A 19,261-nucleotide genomic window follows, 5' to 3' on the forward strand; every position below is an offset into this window, starting at 1 on the left:
CCTGCTGCTCTGCATAGCTAAGTTCTTCTTTGCTATTTGTTTGCTATTTTTTCTGTCCAGCTTGTCTAATTGTTTTGCTGGAAGCTCTGGGACGCAAAGGGTGTACCTCCGTGCCGTTAGTTCGGTACGGAGGGTCTTTTTGCCCCCTTTGCGTGGTTTCCTTTAGGGTTTTGTGTAGACCGCAAAGTTATCTTTCCTATCCTCGCTCTGTTAAGAAAGTCGGGCCTCACTTTGCTGAATCTATTTCATCCCTACGTTTGTCTTTTCATCTTACTCACAGTCATTATATGTGGGGGGCTGCCTTTTCCTTTGGGGTATTTCTCTGAGGCAAGGTAGGCTTATTTTCTATCTTCAGGCTAGTTAGTTTCTCAGGCTGTGCCGAGTTGCATAGGCAGAGTTAGGCGCAATCCACGGCTGCCTCTAGTGTTGTTTGGAGAGGATTAGGGATTGCGGTCTGCAGAGTTCCCACGTCTCAGAGCTCGTTCTATGATTTTGGGTTATTGTCAGATCACTGTATGTGCTCTGACCGCTATGTCCATTGTGGTACTGAATTGCCTCTCATAACAGTACAGGAAGCCCAAAGTACTAATGATTCTCAATAGAGGGAAAAAAGAAGTTCTGAGACCATTTTTTTTTCTTTGCACTGTGTTTTGCCTTTTTTTTCCCCTAGACATTTGGGTGGTTCAGTACACAGGTGTAGCGATGGACATTAGAAGTCTGTCTTCATCTGTGGATCAGCTCTCGGCAAGAGTACAAAAGATTCAAGACACTATTGATCAGAAATCTATGTTAGAACCAAGAATTCCTATTCCTGATTTGTTTTTTGGAGATAGAACTAAGTTTCTGAGTTTCAAAAATAATTGTAAATTATTTCTGGCCTTGAAACCTCGCTCCTCTGGTGATCCAGTTCAACAGGTTTTGATTGTTATTTCTTTTTTGCGCGGTGACCCTCAGGACTGGGCATTTTCTCTTGCGCCAGGAGATCCTGCATTGAGTAATATCGATGCGTTTTTCCTGGCGCTCGGATTGCTGTACGATGAACCTAATTCAGTGGATCAGGCAGAGAAAAATTTGCTGGCTCTTTGTCAGGGTCAGGATGAGATAGAGGTATATTGTCAGAAATTTAGAAAGTGGTCCGTGCTCACTCAATGGAATGAATCTGCGCTGGCAGCTATGTTCAGAAAGGGTCTCTCTGAAGCCTTTAAGGATGTCATGGTGGGATTTCCTATGCCTGCTGGTTTGAATGAGTCTATGTCTTTGGCCATTCAGATCGGTCGACGCTTGCGTGAGCGTAAATCTGTGCACCATTTGGCGGTATTACCTGAGCTTAAACCTGAGCCTATGCAGTGCGATAGGACTTTGACCAGAGTTGAACGGCAAGAACACAGACGTCTGAATGGGCTGTGTTTCTACTGTGGTGATTCCACTCATGCTATCTCTGATTGTCCTAAGCGCACTAAGCGGTTCGCTAGGTCTGCCACCATTGGTACGGTACAGTCAAAATTTCTTCTGTCTGTTACCTTGATCTGCTCTTTGTCATCGTATTCTGTCATGGCATTTGTGGATTCAGGCGCTGCCCTGAATTTGATGGACTTGGAGTATGCTAAGCGTTGTGGGTTTCTCTTAGAGCCCTTGCAGTGTCCTATTCCATTGAGAGGAATTGATGCCACGCCTTTGGCCAAGAATAAGCCTCAATACTGGACCCAGCTGACCATGTGCATGGCTCCTGCACATCAGGAGGTTATTCGCTTTCTGGTGTTGCATAATCTGCATGATGTGGTCGTGTTGGGGTTGCCATGGCTACAAGCCCATAATCCAGTATTAGATTGGAAATCCATGTCGGTGTCCAGCTGGGGATGTCAGGGGGTACATGGTGATGTTCCATTTCTGTCAATTTCGTCATCCACCCCTTCTGAGGTTCCAGAGTTCTTGTCTGATTACCGGGATGTATTTGATGAGCCCAAGTCCGATGCCCTACCTCCGCATAGGGATTGTGATTGTGCTATCAATTTGATTCCTGGTAGTAAATTCCCAAAAGGTCGACTGTTTAATTTATCCGTGCCTGAGCACGCCGCTATGCGCAGTTATGTGAAGGAATCCCTGGAGAAGGGGCATATTCGCCCGTCATCGTCACCATTAGGAGCAGGGTTCTTTTTTGTAGCCAAGAAGGATGGTTCGCTGAGACCTTGTATAGATTACCGCCTTCTAAATAAGATCACGGTTAAATTTCAGTACCCCTTGCCATTGTTATCTGATTTGTTTGCTCGGATTAAGGGGGCTAGTTGGTTCACCAAGATAGATCTTCGTGGTGCGTATAATCTGGTGCGAATCAGGCGAGGAGATGAATGGAAAACTGCATTTAATACGCCCGAGGGTCATTTTGAGTATCTAGTGATGCCATTCGAACTTGCCAATGCTCCATCAGTGTTTCAGTCCTTTATGCATGACATCTTCCGAGAGTACCTGGATAAATTCCTGATTGTGTACTTTGATGACATTTTGATCTTCTCGGATGATTGGGAGTCTCATGTGAAGCAGGTCAGAACAGTTTTTCAGGTCCTGCGTGCTAATTCTTTGTTTGTGAAGGGATCAAAGTGTCTCTTTGGTGTGCAGAAGGTTTCATTTTTGGGGTTCATCTTTTCCCTTTCCACTATCGAGATGGATCCTGTTAAGGTCCAAGCCATCCATGATTGGACTCAGCCGACATCTCTGAAAAGTCTGCAAAAGTTCCTGGGCTTTGCTAATTTTTATCGTCGCTTCATCTGCAATTTTTCTAGTATTGCCAAACCATTGAGCGATTTGACCAAGAAGGGTGCTGATTTGGTCAATTGGTCTTCTGCTGCTGTGGAAGCTTTTCAAGAGTTGAAGCGTCGTTTTTCTTCTGCCCCTGTGTTGTGTCAACCAGATGTTTCTCTTCCGTTCCAGGTCGAGGTTGATGCTTCTGAGATTGGAGCTGGGGCTGTTTTGTCGCAGAGAGGTTCTGATTGCTCAGTGATGAAACCATGCGCTTTTTTTTCCAGGAAGTTTTCGCCTGCTGAGCGAAATTATGATGTGGGCAACCGAGAGTTGCTGGCCATGAAGTGGGCATTCGAGGAGTGGCGTCATTGGCTTGAAGGAGCTAAGCATCGCGTGGTGGTATTGACTGATCATAAGAACTTGACTTATCTTGAGTCTGCTAAGCGGTTGAATCCTAGACAGGCTCGTTGGTCGCTGTTTTTTGCCCGTTTTGACTTTGTGATTTCGTACCTTCCGGGCTCTAAAAATGTGAAGGCGGATGCTCTGTCTAGGAGTTTTGTGCCCGACTCTCCGGGTTTGTCTGAGCCGGCGGGTATCCTCAAGGAAGGAGTAATTGTGTCTGCCATCTCCCCTGATTTGCGGCGGGTGCTGCAAAAATTTCAGGCTAATAAACCTGATCGTTGTGCAGCGGAGAGACTGTTTGTCCCTGATACGTGGACGAATAAAGTTATCTCTGAGGTTCATTGTTCGATGTTGGCTGGTCATCCTGGAATCTTTGGTACCAGAGAGTTAGTGGCTAGATCCTTTTGGTGGCCGTCTCTGTCGCGGGATGTGCGTACTTTTGTGCAGTCCTGTGGGATTTGTGCTCGGGCTAAGCCCTGCTGTTCTCGTGCCAGTGGGTTGCTTTTGCCCTTGCCGGTCCCGAAGAGGCCTTGGACACATATCTCTATGGATTTTATTTCAGATCTTCCCGTTTCTCAAAAGATGTCAGTCATTTGGGTGGTCTGTGATCGGTTTTCTAAGATGGTCCATTTGGTACCCTTGTCTAAATTGCATTCCTCCTCTGATTTGGTGCCATTGTTCTTCCAGCATGTGGTTCGTTTACATGGCATTCCAGAGAATATCGTTTCTGACAGAGGTTCCCAGTTTGTTTTAAGGTTTTGGCGAGCCTTTTGTGGTAGGATGGGCATTGACTTGTCTTTTTCCTCGGCTTTCCATCCTCAGACTAATGGCCAGACCGAACGAACCAATCAGACCTTGGAAACATATCTGAGATGCTTTGTTTCTGCCGATCAGGATGACTGGGTGTCCTTTTTGCCTTTGGCTGAGTTCGCCCTTAATAATCGGGCCAGCTCGGCTACCTTGGTTTCGCCATTTTTCTGCAATTCTGGGTTCCATCCTCGTTTCTCTTCAGGACAGGTTGAGTCTTCGGACTGTCCTGGTGTGGATACTGTGGTGGACAGGTTGCAGCAGATTTGGACTCATGTAGTGGACAATTTGACCTTGTCCCAGGAGAAGGCTCAACTTTTCGCTAATCGCAGACGCCATGTGGGTCCCCGACTTCGTGTTGGGGATCTGGTTTGGTTATCTTCTCGTCATATTCCTATGAAGGTTTCCTCTCCTAAGTTTAAACCTCGTTTCATTGGTCCGTATAGGATTTCTGAGGTTCTTAATCCTGTGTCTTTTCGTCTGACCCTTCCAGATTCTTTTTCCATACATAACGTATTCCATAGGTCATTGTTGCGGAGATACGTGGCACCTATGGTTCCATCTGTTGATCCTCCTGCCCCGGTTTTGGTGGAGGGGGAATTGGAGTATATTGTGGAGAAGATTTTGGATTCTCGTGTTTCTAGACGGAAACTCCAGTATCTGGTTAAATGGAAGGGTTATGCTCAGGAAGATAATTCCTGGGTTTTTGCCTCTGATGTCCATGCTCCCGATCTTGTTCGTGCCTTTCATGTGGCTCATCCTGGTCAGCCTGGGGGCTCTGGTGAGGGTTCGGTGACCCCTCCTCAAGGGGGGGTACTGTTGTGAATTCTGTGGCAAAGCTCCCTCCTGTGGTCACAAGTGGTACTTCGGCTGATTCTCTCTGTGAGCTTCTGTTGGTGGAGGGAAGTGGTACTGCGGCTTCTGAGTTTCCTCCCTCAGGTGATCTGGTGAGGTCGTTAGGTGCTTCTCTACTTAACTCCACCTAATGCTTTGATCCTGGCTTCCTGTCAATGTTCTAGTGTTGGACTTGTTTGCCCTGGATCATTCCTGTGGCCTGCTGCTCTGCATAGCTAAGTTCTTCTTTGCTATTTGTTTGCTATTTTTTCTGTCCAGCTTGTCTAATTGTTTTGCTGGAAGCTCTGGGACGCAAAGGGTGTACCTCCGTGCCGTTAGTTCGGTACGGAGGGTCTTTTTGCCCCCTTTGCGTGGTTTCCTTTAGGGTTTTGTGTAGACCGCAAAGTTATCTTTCCTATCCTCGCTCTGTTAAGAAAGTCGGTACTCACTTTGCTGAATCTATTTCATCCCTACGTTTGTCTTTTCATCTTACTCACAGTCATTATATGTGGGGGGCTGCCTTTTCCTTTAGGGTATTTCTCTGAGGCAAGGTAGGCTTATTTTCTATCTTCAGGCTAGTTAGTTTCTCAGGCTGTGCCGAGTTGCATAGGCAGAGTTAGGCGCAATCCACGGCTGCCTCTAGTGTTGTTTGGAGAGGATTAGGGATTGCGGTCTGCAGAGTTCCCATGTCTCAGAGCTCGTTCTATGATTTTGGGTTATTGTCAGATCACTGTATGTGCTCTGACCGCTATGTCCATTGTGGTACTGAATTGCCTCTCATAACAGTTTCCTAAAGGTCGACTGTTTAATTTGTCTGTACCTGAGCACGCCGCTATGCAGAGTTACGTAAAGGAATCCTTGGAGAAGGGTCATATTCGCCCGTCGTCGTCGCCATTGGGGGCAGGGTTCTTTTTTGTGGCCAAGAAGGATGGTTCGCTGAGACCTTGTATTGATTACCGCCTTCTAAATAAAATCACAGTCAAATTTCAGTACCCCTTGCCGCTGCTGTCTGATTTGTTTGCTCGGATTAAGGGGGCTAGTTGGTTCACCAAGATAGATTTTCGTGGTGCGTATAATCTTGTGCGTATTAAACAGGGCGATGAATGGAAAACAGCATTTAATACGCCCGAGGGCCATTTTGAGTACCTGGTTATGCCATTCGGGCTTTCCAATGCTCCATCAGTATTTCAGTCCTTTATGCATGACATCTTCCGAGAGTACCTGGATAAATTCCTGATTGTATACTTGGATGATATTTTGGTCTTCTCGTATGATTGGGAGTCGCACGTGAAGCAGGTTAGAATGGTGTTCCAGGTCCTGCGTGCGAATTCTTTGTTTGTGAAGGGGTCAAAGTATCTCTTTGATGTTCAGAAGGTTTCATTTTTGGGTTTCATTTTTTCCCCTTCTACTATCGAGATGGACCCTGTTAAGGTTCGGGCCATTTATGATTGGACTCAGCCGACATCTCTGAAGAGTCTGCAAAAGTTCCTGGGCTTTGCTAATTTTTATCGTCGCTTCATCAGTAATTTTTCTAGTATTGCTAAACCGTTGACTGATTTAACCAAGAAGGGTGCTGATGTGGTCAATTGGTCTTCTGCTGCTGTGGAAGCTTTTCAGGAGTTGAAGCGTCGTTTCTCTTCTGCCCCTGTGTTGTGCCAGCCAGATGTTTCGCTCCCGTTCCAGGTTGAGGTTGATGCTTCTGAAATTGGAGCAGGGGCTGTTTTGTCGCAAAGAAGTTCTGATGGCTCGGTGATGAATCCATGTGCCTTCTTTTCCAGGAAGTTTTCGCCTGCTGAGCGTAATTATGATGTTGGCAATCGAGAGTTGCTGGCCATGAAGTGGGCATTCGAGGAGTGGCGTCATTGGCTTGAAGGAGCTAAGCATCGCATGGTGGTCTTGACTGATCATAAGAACTTGACTTATCTCGAGTCTGCCAAACGGTTGAATCCTAGACAGGCTCGTTGGTCGCTGTTTTTCACCCATTTTGACTTTGTGGTTTCGTACCTTCCGGGCTCTAAAAATGTGAAGGCGGATGCCCTGTCTAGGAGTTTTGTGCCCGACTCTCCGGGTTTGCCTGAGCCGGCGGGTATTCTCAAAGAGGGGGTAATTTTGTCTGCCATCTCCCCTGATTTGCGGTGGGTGCTGCAAAAATTTCAGGCTAATAGACCTGACCGTTGCCCAACGGAGAAACTGTTTGTCCCTGATAAATGGACGAGTAGAATTATTTCTGAGGTTCATTGTTCGGTGTTGGCAGGTCATCCTGGAATCTTTGGTACCAGAGATTTGGTGGCTAGATCCTTTTGGTGGCCGTCTCTGTCGCGGGATGTGCGTTCGTTTGTGCAGTCCTGTGGGATTTGTGCTCGGGCTAAGCCCTGCTGTTCACAGCCAGTGGGTTGCTTTTGCCCTTGCCGGTCCCAAAGAGGCCCTGGACACATATCTCTATGGATTTTATTTCGGATCTCCACATCTCTCAAAAGATGTCGGTCATTTGGGTGGTTTGTGATCGCTTCTCTAAGATGGTCCATTTGGTACCCTTGTCTAAGTTGCCCTCCTCTGATTTGGTGCCATTGTTTTTCCAGCATGTGGTTCGTTTACATGGCATTCCGGAGAACATCGTTTCTGACAGAGGTTCCCAGTTTGTTTCGAGGTTTTGGCGAGCCTTTTGTGCTAGGATGGGCATTGATTTGTCTTTTTCCTCGGCTTTCCATCCTCAGACAAATGGCCAGACTGAACGAACCAATCAGACCTTGGAAACATATCTGAGATGTTTTGTTTCTGCTGATCAGGATGATTGGGTGTCCTTTTTGCCTTTTGGCTGAGTTCGCCCTTAATAATCAGGCCAGCTCGGCTACTTTGGTTTCGCCGTTTTTCTGCAATTCTGGTTTCCATCCTCGTTTCTCTTCAGGGCAGGTTGAGTCTTCGGACTGTCCTGGTGTGGATACTGTGGTGGATAGGTTGCAGCAGATTTGGACTCATGTAGTGGACAATTTGACATTGTCCCAGGAGAAGGCTCAACGTTTCGCTAACCGCAGGCGCTGTGTGAGTCCCCGACTTCGTGTTGGGGATTTGGTTTGGTTGTCGTCTCGTTATATTCCTATGAAAGTTCCCTCTCCTAAGTTTAAGCCTCGTTTCATTGGTCCGTATAGGATTTCTGAGGTTCTTAATCCTGTGTCTTTTCGTTTGACCCTTCCAGCTTCTTTTTCCATCCATAATGTATTCATTATGGTCATTGTTGCGGAGATACGTGGCACCTGTGGTTCCATCCATTGATCCTCTTGCCCCGGTCTTGGTTGAGGGGGAGTTGGAGTATATAGTGGAGAAGATTTTGGATTCTCGTATTTCGAGACGGAAACTCCAGTACCTGGTTAAGTGGAAGGGTTATGGTCAGGAAGATAATTCCTGGGTCTTTGCCTCTGATGTTCATGCTGCCGATCTGGTTCGTGCCTTTCATTTGGCTCATCCTGGTCGGCCTGGGGGCTCTGGTGAGGGTTCGGTGACCCCTCCTCAAGAGGGGGGGTACTGTTGTGAATTCTGTGGTCAAGCTCCCTCCTGTGGTCATAAGTGGTACTGCGGCTGGTTCTGTCCATGAGCTTCCTTTGGTGGATGTGAGTGGGGCTGCGGCTTCTGAGTTTCCTTCCTCAGGTGACGAGGTTAAGTCGTTAGGTGCTGCTCTATTTAACTCCACCTAGTTCTTTGTTCCTGGCCTCCAGTCAATGTTCCAGTATTGGTCTTGCTCTCTCCTGGATCGTTCTTGTGGCCTGTCTGCCCTGCATAAGCTAAGTTTTGCTTGTGTTACTTTTGTTTGCTATTTTTTTCTGTCCAGCTTACTATATCGGTTTGTCTTGCTTGCTGGAAGCTCTGGGACGCAGAGGAAGCACCTCCTGTTGTGGATTCTGTGGCCAAGCTCCCTCCTGTGGTCGTGAGTGGTACTTCGGCTGGTTCTGTCTATGAGCTTCCTTTGGTGGATGAGAGTGGTACTGCGGCTTCTGAGTTTCCTTCCTCAGGTGATGAGGTTAAGTCGTTAGGTGCTGCTCTATTTAACTCCACCTGGTGCTTTGATCCTGGCCTCCAGTCAATGTTCTAGTATTGGTCTTGCTTCCTCCTGGATCGTTCCTGTGGCCTGTTTGTCCTGCATAAGCTAAGTTCTGCTTGTGTTATTTTTGTTTGCTATATTTTCTGTCCAGCTTGCTATATTGGTTTTTCTTGCTTGCTGGAAGCTCTGAGACGCAGAGGGAGCACCTCCGTACCGTTAGTCGGTGCGGAGGGTCTTTTTGCCCCTCTGCGTGGTTGTTTGTAGGTTTTTGTGTTGACCGCAAAGCTATCTTTCCTATCCTCGGTCTATTCAGTAAGTCGGGCCTCACTTTGCTAAATCTATTTCATCTCTGTGTTTGTGTTTTCATCTTTACTCACAGTCATTATATGTGGGGGGCTGCCTTTTCCTTTGGGGAATTTCTCTGAGGCAAGGTAGGCTTATTTTTCTATCTTTAGGGCTAGTTAGTTTCTCAGGCTGTGCCGAGTTGCATAGGGAGCGTTAGGCGCAATCAACGGCTACCTCTAGTGTGGTGTGATAGGATTAGGGATTGCGGTCAGCAGAGTTCCCACGTCTCAGAGCTCATCCTATGTTTTTGGTAATTGTCAGGTCACTTTGTGTGCTCTGAACTTCAAGGTCCATTGTGGTTCTGAATTACCTGATCACAACAGTACTGGAGGCCTAAAGTACTAATGCTTCTCAATAGAGGGAAAAGAGAAGTTCTGAGACCATTTTTTTTTCTTTGCACTGTGTTCTGTCTTTCTTTTCCCCTTTACATCAGGGTGGTTCAGAACACATGGTGTGGACATGGACATTCAGGGTCTGTTCTCTTTGATGGATAATCTCGCTATAAATGTACAGAATATTCAAGATTTAGTGGTTCAGAATCCTATGTTAGAACCTAAAATTCCTATTCCTGAGTTATTTTCTGGAGATAGAACTAAGTTTTTGAAGTTTAAAAATAATTGTAAACTATTTCTGGCTTTGAAACCCCGCTCCTCTGGTGACCCAGTTCAACAAGTTAAGATCATTATTTCTTTATTACGTGGCGACCCTCAAGACTGGGCATTTTCCCTTGCGCCAGGAGATCCTGCATTATGTAATATTGATGCGTTTTTCCTGGCGCTCGGATTGCTGTACGATGAACTTAATTCAGTGGATCAGGCAGAGAAAAATTTGCTGGCTCTGTGTCAGGGTCAGGAAGGATGAGATAGAGATTTATTGTCAGAAGTTTATAAAGTGGTCCGTGCTCACTCAATGGAATGAATGTGCGCTGGCAGCTATTTTCAGAAAGGGTCTCTCTGAAGCTCTTAAGGATGTCATGGTGAGATTTCCTATGCCTGCTGGTCTGAATGAGTCTATGTCTTTGGCCATTCAGATCGGTCGACGCTTGCGTGAGCGAAAATCTGTGCACCATTTGGCGGTATTATCTGAGCATAAACCTGAGCCTATGCAGTGCGATAGGACTTTGACCAGAGCTGAAAGGCAAGAACACAGACGTCAGAATGGGCTGTGTTTCTACTGTGGTGATTCCACTCATACTATCTCCGATTGTCCTAAGCGCACTAAGCGGTTCGCTAGGTCTGCCACCATTGGTACGGTACAGTCGAAATTTCTTTTGTCCGCTACTTTGATCTGCTCTTTGTCTTCCTATTCTGTCATGGCATTTGTGGATTCAGGCGCTGCCCTGAATTTGATGGACTTGGAGTTTGCTAGGCGCTGTGGGTTTTTCTTGGAGCCCTTGCCGTGTCCTATTCCATTGAGAGGAATTGATGCTACGCCTTTGGCCAAGAATAAGCCTCAGTATTGGACCCAGCTGACCATGTGCATGGCTCCTGCGCACCAGGAGGATGTTCGCTTTCTGGTGTTGCATAATCTGCATGATGTGGTCGTGTTGGGGTTGCCATGGCTACAAGTCCATAACCCAGTATTAGATTGGAAATCAATGTCTGTGTCCAGCTGGGGTTGTCAGGGGGTACATGGTGATGTTCCATTTCTGTCTATCTCATCATCCACCCCTTCTGAGGTCCCAGAGTTTTTGTCTGATTACCGGGATGTATTCGATGAGCCCAAGTCCAATGCCCTACCTCCGCATAGGGATTGTGATTGTGCTATCGATTTGATTCCTGGTAGTAAGTTTCCTAAAGGTCGACTGTTTAATTTATCTGTACCTGAGCACGCCGCTATGCGGAGTTACGTGAAGGAGTCTTTGGAGAAGGGTCATATTCGCCCGTCATCGTCGCCATTGGGAGCGGGGTTCTTTTTTGTGGCCAAGAAGGATGGTTCGCTGAGACCTTGTATTGATTACCGCCTTCTAAATAAAATTACGGTCAAATTTCAGTAACCCTTGCCGCTGCTGTCTGATTTGTTTGCTTCGATTAAGGGGGCTAGTTGGTTCACCAAGATAGATCTTCGTGGTGCATATAATCTTGTGCGTATTAAACGGGGCGATGAATGGAAAACAGCATTTAATACGCCCGAAGGCCATTTTGAGTACCTAGTTATGCCATTCGGGCTTTCTAATGCTCCATCAGTGTTTCATTCCTTTATGCATGACATCTTCCGAGAGTACCTGGATAAATTCCTGATTGTATACTTGGATGATATTTTGGTCTTCTCGGATGATTGGGAGTCTCATGTGAAGCAGGTCAGTATGGTGTTCCAGGTCCTGCGTGCTAATTCTTTGTTTGTGAAGGGGTCAAAGTGTCTCTTTGGTGTTCAGAAGGTTTCATTCTTGGGGTTCATTTTTTCTCCTACTATCGAGATGGACCCTGTTAAAGTTCAGGCCATTTATGATTGGACTCAGCCAACATCTCTGAAGAGTCTGCAGAAGTTCCTGGGCTTTGCTAATTTTTATCGTCGCTTCATCAATAATTTTTCTAGTATTGCTAAACCGTTGACTGATTTAACCAAGAAGGGTGCTGATGTGGTCAATTGGTCTTCTGCTGCTGTGGAAGCTTTTCAGGAGTTGAAGCGTCGTTTTTCTTCTGCCCCTGTGTTGTGCCAACCAGATGTTTCGCTTCCATTCCAGGTCGAGGTTGATGCTTCTGAAATTGGAGCAGGGGCTGTTTTGTCGCAGAGAAGTTCTGATTGCTCGGTGATGAAACCATGCGCCTTCTTTTCCAGGAAATTTTCGCCTGCTGAGCGAAATTATGATGTTGGCAATCGAGAGTTGCTAGCCATGAAGTGGGCATTCGAGGAGTGGCGTCATTGGCTTGAAGGAGCTAAGCATCGCGTGGTGGTCTTGACTGATCACAAGAACTTGACTTATCTCGAGTCTGCCAAACGGTTGAATCCTAGACAGGCTCGTTGGTCGCTGTTTTTCTCCCGTTTTGACTTTGTGGTTTCGTACCTTCCGGGCTCTAAAAATGTGAAGGCGGATGCCCTGTCTAGGAGTTTTGTGCCCGATTCTCCGGGTTTGCCTGAGCCGGTGGGTATTCTCAAAGAGGGGGTAATTTTGTCTGCCATCTCCCCTGATTTGCGGCGGGTGCTGCAAAAATTTCAGGCTAATAGACCTGACCGTTGTCCAGCGGAGAAACTGTTTGTCCCTGATAGGTGGACGAATAAAGTTATCTCTGAGGTTCATTGTTCGGTGTTGGCTGGTCATCCTGGAATCTTTGGTACCAGAGATTTGGTGGCTAGATCCTTTTGGTGGCCGTCTCTGTCGCGGGATGTGCGTTCTTTTGTGCAGTCCTGTGGGATTTGTGCTCGGGCTAAGCCCTGCTGTTCTCGTGCCAGTGGGTTGCTTTTGCCCTTGCCGGTCCCGAAGAGGCCTTGGACACATATCTCTATGGATTTTATTTCGGATCTCCCCGTCTCTCAAAGAATGTCGGTCATTTGGGTGGTTTGTGATCGCTTCTCTAAGATGGTCCATTTGGTGCCCTTGTCTAAATTGCCTTCCTCCTCTGATTTGGTGCCATTGTTCTTCCAGCATGTGGTTCGTTTACATGGCATTCCGGAGAACATCGTTTCTGACAGAGGTTCCAAGTTTGTTTCGAGGTTTTGGCGATCCTTTTGTGCTAGGATGGGCATTGATTTGTCTTTTTCCTCGGCTTTCCATCCTCAGACAAATGGCCAGACTGAACGAACCAATCAGACCTTGGAAACATATCTGAGATGTTTTGTTTCTGCTGATCAGGATGATTGGGTGTCCTTTTTGCCTTTGGCTGAGTTCGCCCTTAATAATCGGGCCAGCTCGGCTACTTTGGTTTCGCCGTTTTTCTGCAATTCTGGGTTCCACCCTCGTTTCTCTTCAGGGCAGGTTGAATCTTCGGACTGTCCTGGTGTGGATACTGTGGTGGATAGGTTGCAGCAGATTTGGACTCATGTAGTGGACAATTTGACTTTGTCCCAGGAGAAGGCTCAACGTTTCGCTAACCGCAGGCGCTGTGTGAGTCCCCGACTTCGTGTTGAAGATTTGGTTTGGTTGTCATCTCGTTATATTCCTATGAAGGTTTCCTCTCCTAAATTTAAGCCTCGTTTCATTGGTCCATATAGGATTTCTGAGGTTCTTAATCCTGTGTCTTTTCGTTTGACTCTTCCAGCTTCTTTTTCCATCCATAACGTGTTCCATAGGTCATTGTTGCGGACATACGTGGCACCTGTGGTTCCATCTATTGATCCTCCTGCTCCGGTTTTGGTTGAAGGGGAATTGGAGTATATAGTGGAGAAGATTTTGGATTCTCGTGTTTCGAGACGGAAACTCCAGTATCTGGTTAAGTGGAAAGGTTATGGTCAGGAAGATAATTCCTGGGTCTTTGCCTCTGATGTCCATGCTGCCGATCTGGTTTGTGCCTTTCATGTGGCTCATCCTGGTCGGCCTGGGGGCTCTGGTGAGGGTTCGGTGACCCCTCCTCAAGGGGGGGGTACTGTTGTGGATTCTGTGGCCAAGCTCCCTCCTGTGGTCATGAGTGGTACTTCGGCTGGTTCTGTCTATGAGCTTCCTTTGGTAGATGAGAGTGGTACTGCGGCTTCTGAGTTTCCTTCCTCAGGTGATGAGGTTAAGTCGTTAGGTGCTGCTCTATTTAACTCCACCTGGTGCTTTGATCCTGGCCTCCAGTCAATGTTCTAGTATTGGTCTTGCTTCCTCCTGGATCGTTCCTGTGGCCTGTCTATCCTGCATAAGCTAAGTTCTGCTTGTGTTATTTTTGTTTGCTATATTTTCTGTCCAGCTTGCTATATTGGTTTTTCTTGCTTGCTGGAAGCTCTGAGACGCAGAAGGAGCACCTCCGTATCGGTAGTCGGTGCGGAGGGTCTTTTTGCCCCTCTGCGTGGTTGTTTGTAGGTTTTTGTGTTGACCGCAAAGCTATCTTTCCTATCCTGGGTCTATTCAGTAAGTCGGGCCTCACTTTGCTAAATCTATTTCATCTCTGTGTTTGTGTTTTCATCTTTACTCACAGTCATTATATGTGGGGGGCTGCCTTGTCCTTTGGGGAATTTCTCTGAGGCAAGGTAGGCTTATTTTTCTATCTTTAGGGCTAGTTAGTTTCTCAGGCTGTGCCGAGTTGCATAGGGAGCGTTAGGCGCAATCCACGGCTACCTCTAGTGTGGTGTGATAGGATTAGGGATTGCGGTCAGCAGAGTTCCCACGTCTCAGAGCTCGTCCTATGTTTTTGGTAATTGTCAGGTCACTTTGTGTGCTCTGAACTTCAAGGTCCATTGTGGTTCTGAATTACCTGATCACAACAACCTCCGTACCATTAGTCGGTGCGGAGGGTCTTTTTGCGCCCTCTGCGTGGTTGTTTGTAGGTTTTTGTGCTGACCGCAAAGCTATCTTTCCTATCCTCGGTCTATTCAGTAAGTCGGGCCTCACTTTGCTAAAATCTATTTCATCTCTGTGTTTGTATTTTCATCTTTACTCACAGTCATTATATGTGGGGGGCTGCCTTTTCCTTTGGGGAATTTCTCTGAGGCAAGGTAGGCTTATTTTTCTATCTTCAGGGCTAGCTAGTTTCTCAGGCTGTGCCCGAGGCGCCTAGGTCTGGTCAGGAGCGCTCCACGGCTACCTCTAGTGTGGTGTGATAAGATTAGGGATTGCGGTCAGCAGAGTTCCCATGTCTCAGAGCTCGTCCTATGTGATTAGCAACTATCAGGTCATTTTCTGTGCTCGTATTCACCAGGTCCATTGTGGTTTTGAATCACCAATTCATAACAGTGCCCACACGTTGCATGCATACCAACTTATATTCCAGTTCATCCCTTGAGGTTTTTGTTTCAGGTTTTTGCACTCTGTGCAAATAAGTCTGTGGCCTCCCTTTTCTTTAAGCTGGACATTACTTTTATATAGCTCCCCATGGCTGGGTGTCCATTATTGGGTGTCTCGATCCTGCTCGGCCCTTATTCACATTTACATCATTTGACATTGACATTGACATTTGATAACGTTTTAATACGAGAGGTTAGGACCGTACTGAATAAGATCACCTTGAAGTGGTGGGATGGCTTTTTTTTTTTACCAAAATGATGTTAACTAGGTGCCTATGTTATTTTCAAGCACTCTTGTATTTATTTATTTACTGCACAGTATTTGCTCATTTTGTTTTTATCTTAGGTTTTGTCAGTTTAGCGGCCAGTGCACCTATACATTTGCATGCATACCAACTAATATTCCAGTTCATCTCATTAGGATTTAGTTCTATATTGTGCTTTGACACATGCAGCTGTGCCTAAGGTAAATTAGAGCAAGAATGGGAAATAGTAAGTAAATGGTTGGTATATAAATTTGGTATCCCCATAATATTACTGATCTGTAGAACAAGTTAACATGCAATTTTATCAAGACAGTAAACTTTGTCAAAACAAAATCTAATTAACAAAAGTGGCTGTGTTTCTTATGCCATAAATGTTACTCCGGTCTTTGACTGGAGTAGCATTTCTGACAATTAGCATGGAGTCGCATGTCACTGATAAGATGCTCCAAATTCATTAAGTGGTGTGTGACTCCTAATTAATTAGGCACATCTTATTCCTGCACACGCCTCATTAAGACAAGAGTATGAAACTCCAGTCTTAATGAATTGGCGCCATTATGTATTCCACCTCTCTAAATATTGCCATGTCAATAGAAATACAGTATAAAGATAGAAAGCGCTTGACTATGACTGGAGTTGTTGCTGTGCATCCACTTCTCTTCTGTGCTCCCACATGTTACAAGTACATGAGGATGGGCCATGGCTACTGGTTCTGGCCATTGAGCTGGACAGAGAGAAAAACTTGGAATCTATCTAAAGTTTGAGGAAGATGAAAGGCAGTGGGCACCTTAGGGCCAACCTAAGTAATATTTCTAAGTGTACCCCTGCAGATAGTTCAAAGTGCCAGATTCATTAATAAAGTGGATAAATATCCACTTTATGATTAATAATAACATCTACTTTATATTAATATATAGAGAGAGTAAATCATAAGTACTCTCCGACACTCAGAATAAATTTAAAGTTTATTCACAGTGTAATAATGAGGTTAAATTATTTCCTGGTATGCATTTAGTTTCCAAATTATCATTTCTAGATGTTATTCGAATTTCGAAGGTTATCTAGAAATCGCTGTACATGTAAAGATATTGTCCAGCCATTAATAAAAGAACATTTTAGAATGCTATAACATATTAAATGAAGCCATACTCACCTTCCTGGTCCCTCGATAGTCTTTGTACTGTCATCCTTTTTATTTTATAATATTTTAAGCTAATTGTTTGTTTTTGTTTTTTTATGGCTGGACAACCCGTTAACTTTACAAGAAATAATCAAACATACATATTATTGTATCGCCTCACCAATATCAGTTCGTCTCCTATGAGCTCTCGAGTCCAGAAAGTCTTGGGCCCGTTCCCATCTACCAGATTTTGCTTACAGTAGATCTTATTTTCTTTTTCCCAAACAGGAAAACTCTGATAAACAGAAAAAAAAGTTAGCTTATGTTACGCTTGGGTACGTGCATAGTAAGCAAAAGCAATATTATTAGTAGCATTGGAAATATGAATGTAAGAAAGATCTCTACAATTCATTTAGAAACACTTAGCTGCGTTGTTCTATTTGGTCATAATGTTGTAAACCAAAATCAACTCAAGAAATCAAATAAAAAATCACTGCTTTTGCAATTCTAAAATATATCTTCATGCAATTTTCACTAACTTTTAAATGATAATTTACTTTAATGTTCAGTAATGCAAGAAATTTCTGATTTAAAAAATGGGCCACAATCAATGTAAATACTAATAGAGTGGTCTCCAAGAAGCTGCTGTCACGGTTCCACCCCTCAGGGTGTCTGGGATGTAGTTATTGACAGCTCGGCCATCCAATCTGGTATAGGGGTGTGCTGAAGCTGTCAGTGCGTTGATTGGCAGCTCGACTATCTAATCTGAGACTGTAAGGCATCGGCTGTCTTATGTGTTTATTATTCCCCTTAATGGCCAAGCTTCTTAACTGAGCTGACTTTCCAAGAACACTGCGAGACGTACATTCATCTTGTGAGGTTAGTGCTGTGCTCTCTGTTCCTTGAGTTCTATGTTTGATCTTTTGCCTCACCTTGGACTTTGTTCTGACTACCCACCTGTTTAACCCCTTCTGCTCTGATCCGTTATCCTCCAGGTACTCTGACCTCAGAACATTACCTGACTACGCTTTTGTCTCTTCCTTCTATTTATGACGTACCCTCCTGGCTTCTGACCTCGGACTCCTTGACCACTCTGACTCATGGCTTGGCCGTGAGAAGTGACTAGCGTCACAGCTGCACACATCATGTCTGGCCTCCTGACACTGGCCAGTTAAAACACATACTTTTTGCCAGAGCTGAATATATAAGAGACCACTGCACAGTTTTATAACAATCAGCTTCTCTAAATGTTTGACAGCCGTTCCATTCCAGTGTCAGTTAAATTCCAACCAGAGTAAACCTCATTCTACTTAATGTGCTTCTGATTAGGTGATCACCTGAACCAAATCTTATTAACTGAAGATAAATATAAAAAACACTGCTGTGGTGTTCACAATCCTCTTGCAATAGGACAAGCTGGATGGCAAAACAAGTGCCAGTAATATCCCAAAAGTAATAGGAATGAAAAAATAACTTTTAACCAAGCAAAAGGAGTTGAAAAGTCTTGAGTGAGGAGAAGAAGGGCTCAATTCTGGCTTTACTAGCAGAAGGACAAAGTGAGCGTCATGTTGCCTCCATCCTCAAAATTTCTAAAACGCCTGTCCATTACAACAAGGTCAAGCAACAGACATTGAGGACAATAAAGCTACAGACTGGCAAATGGAGAAAATGACTCTCCACTGTCCAGGATGACCGTCATCTTGTTCGAATGTCAGTCAGCAACCGCAGAATGACATCAAGTGACCTACAAAAGGAATGGCAAATGGCAGCTGGGGTGAAGTGCATGGCAAGAACAGTTTGTAACAGGCTCCTAGAGGCAGGACTCAAGTCATGTAAAGCTAGAAAAAATCCTTTCATCAATGAGAAGCGAAGCAAAACCAGGCTGAAGTTTGCGAAAGACCATAAGGATTGGACCATAGCGGACAGGAGTAAGGTAATCTTCTCTGATGAGTCTAATGTTCAGCTTTGCCCAACACCTGGTCATCTAATGGTTAGACGGAGACCTGGAGAGATGCACAAGCCACAGTGTCTTGCACCCACTGTGAAATTTGGTGGAGGATCATTGATGATCTGGGGATGCCTCAGCAAGGCTAGAATTGGACAAGTTAATCTTTGTGAAGGACGTAAGAATCAAGCAGCATACAAGGTTATCCTAGAAAAGCAGTTGATTCCTTCTGCTCAGGCATTGTTCCTCAACTATGAGGACTGGTTTTTCCAGCAGGACAGTACGCCATACCACACAGCTATGTCAATCAAGGTGTGGATGAAGGACCACCACATCAAATCCCTGTCATGGTCAGCCCAATCTCCAGATCTGAACTACATTGAAAACCTCTGGAATGTAATCAAGAGGAAGATGGATTGTTACAAGCCATCACACAAAGAAGAACTGCGTACATTTTTGTACCGGGAGTGGCATAAGGTCACCCAAAAGCAGTGAGAAAGACTGGTGGAAAGCAAGCTAAGACGCATGAAAGCTGTGATTAAAAATCCTGGTTCCACAAAATATTCATTTCTGAACTCTTCCTGAGTTAAAACATTAGTATTGTTATTTCTAAATCATTATGAACTTGTGTTTTTTTTTGTTTTTTTTTTCTTCATTACTTGAGGTCTGCAAGCAATGCATTTTTTATATATATTTCTCTCTCTCTCTCTATTATCTATCTATCTATCTATATATATATATACATATATATATACAAAAAACACAAAAGTGAAAATACAAAAATAGAGTCGGGTGCAGAGCCCCCCAGGCATAGACCAAACCTCAAATGTAGGAATCCAAAAAGCGGAGGCAGCACACCATTGGTAGTGAAAAAAGCAGGAGCTACTTTTAAAAGTAGCTCCTGCTTTTTTCACTAC

At 45.0% G+C, this 19,261-nt stretch overlaps 1 protein-coding gene across 1 annotated transcript in view; it reads right to left on the minus strand.

The window, feature by feature from the left end:
* CRABP1 (cellular retinoic acid binding protein 1) overlaps positions 1-19,261 on the minus strand; it is a 59,488-nt gene that overhangs the window by 17,108 nt on the left and 23,119 nt on the right. The window contains exon 3 of the mRNA XM_069765562.1: positions 16,581-16,694. Coding sequence (XP_069621663.1) covers positions 16,581-16,694 — 114 coding nt within the window. The remainder of the gene's footprint in view (positions 1-16,580; positions 16,695-19,261) is intronic.

The sequence above is a fragment of the Ranitomeya imitator genome, chromosome 4, assembly GCF_032444005.1.
Source record: "Ranitomeya imitator isolate aRanImi1 chromosome 4, aRanImi1.pri, whole genome shotgun sequence".
NCBI classification, from domain to species: domain Eukaryota; kingdom Metazoa; phylum Chordata; class Amphibia; order Anura; family Dendrobatidae; genus Ranitomeya; species Ranitomeya imitator.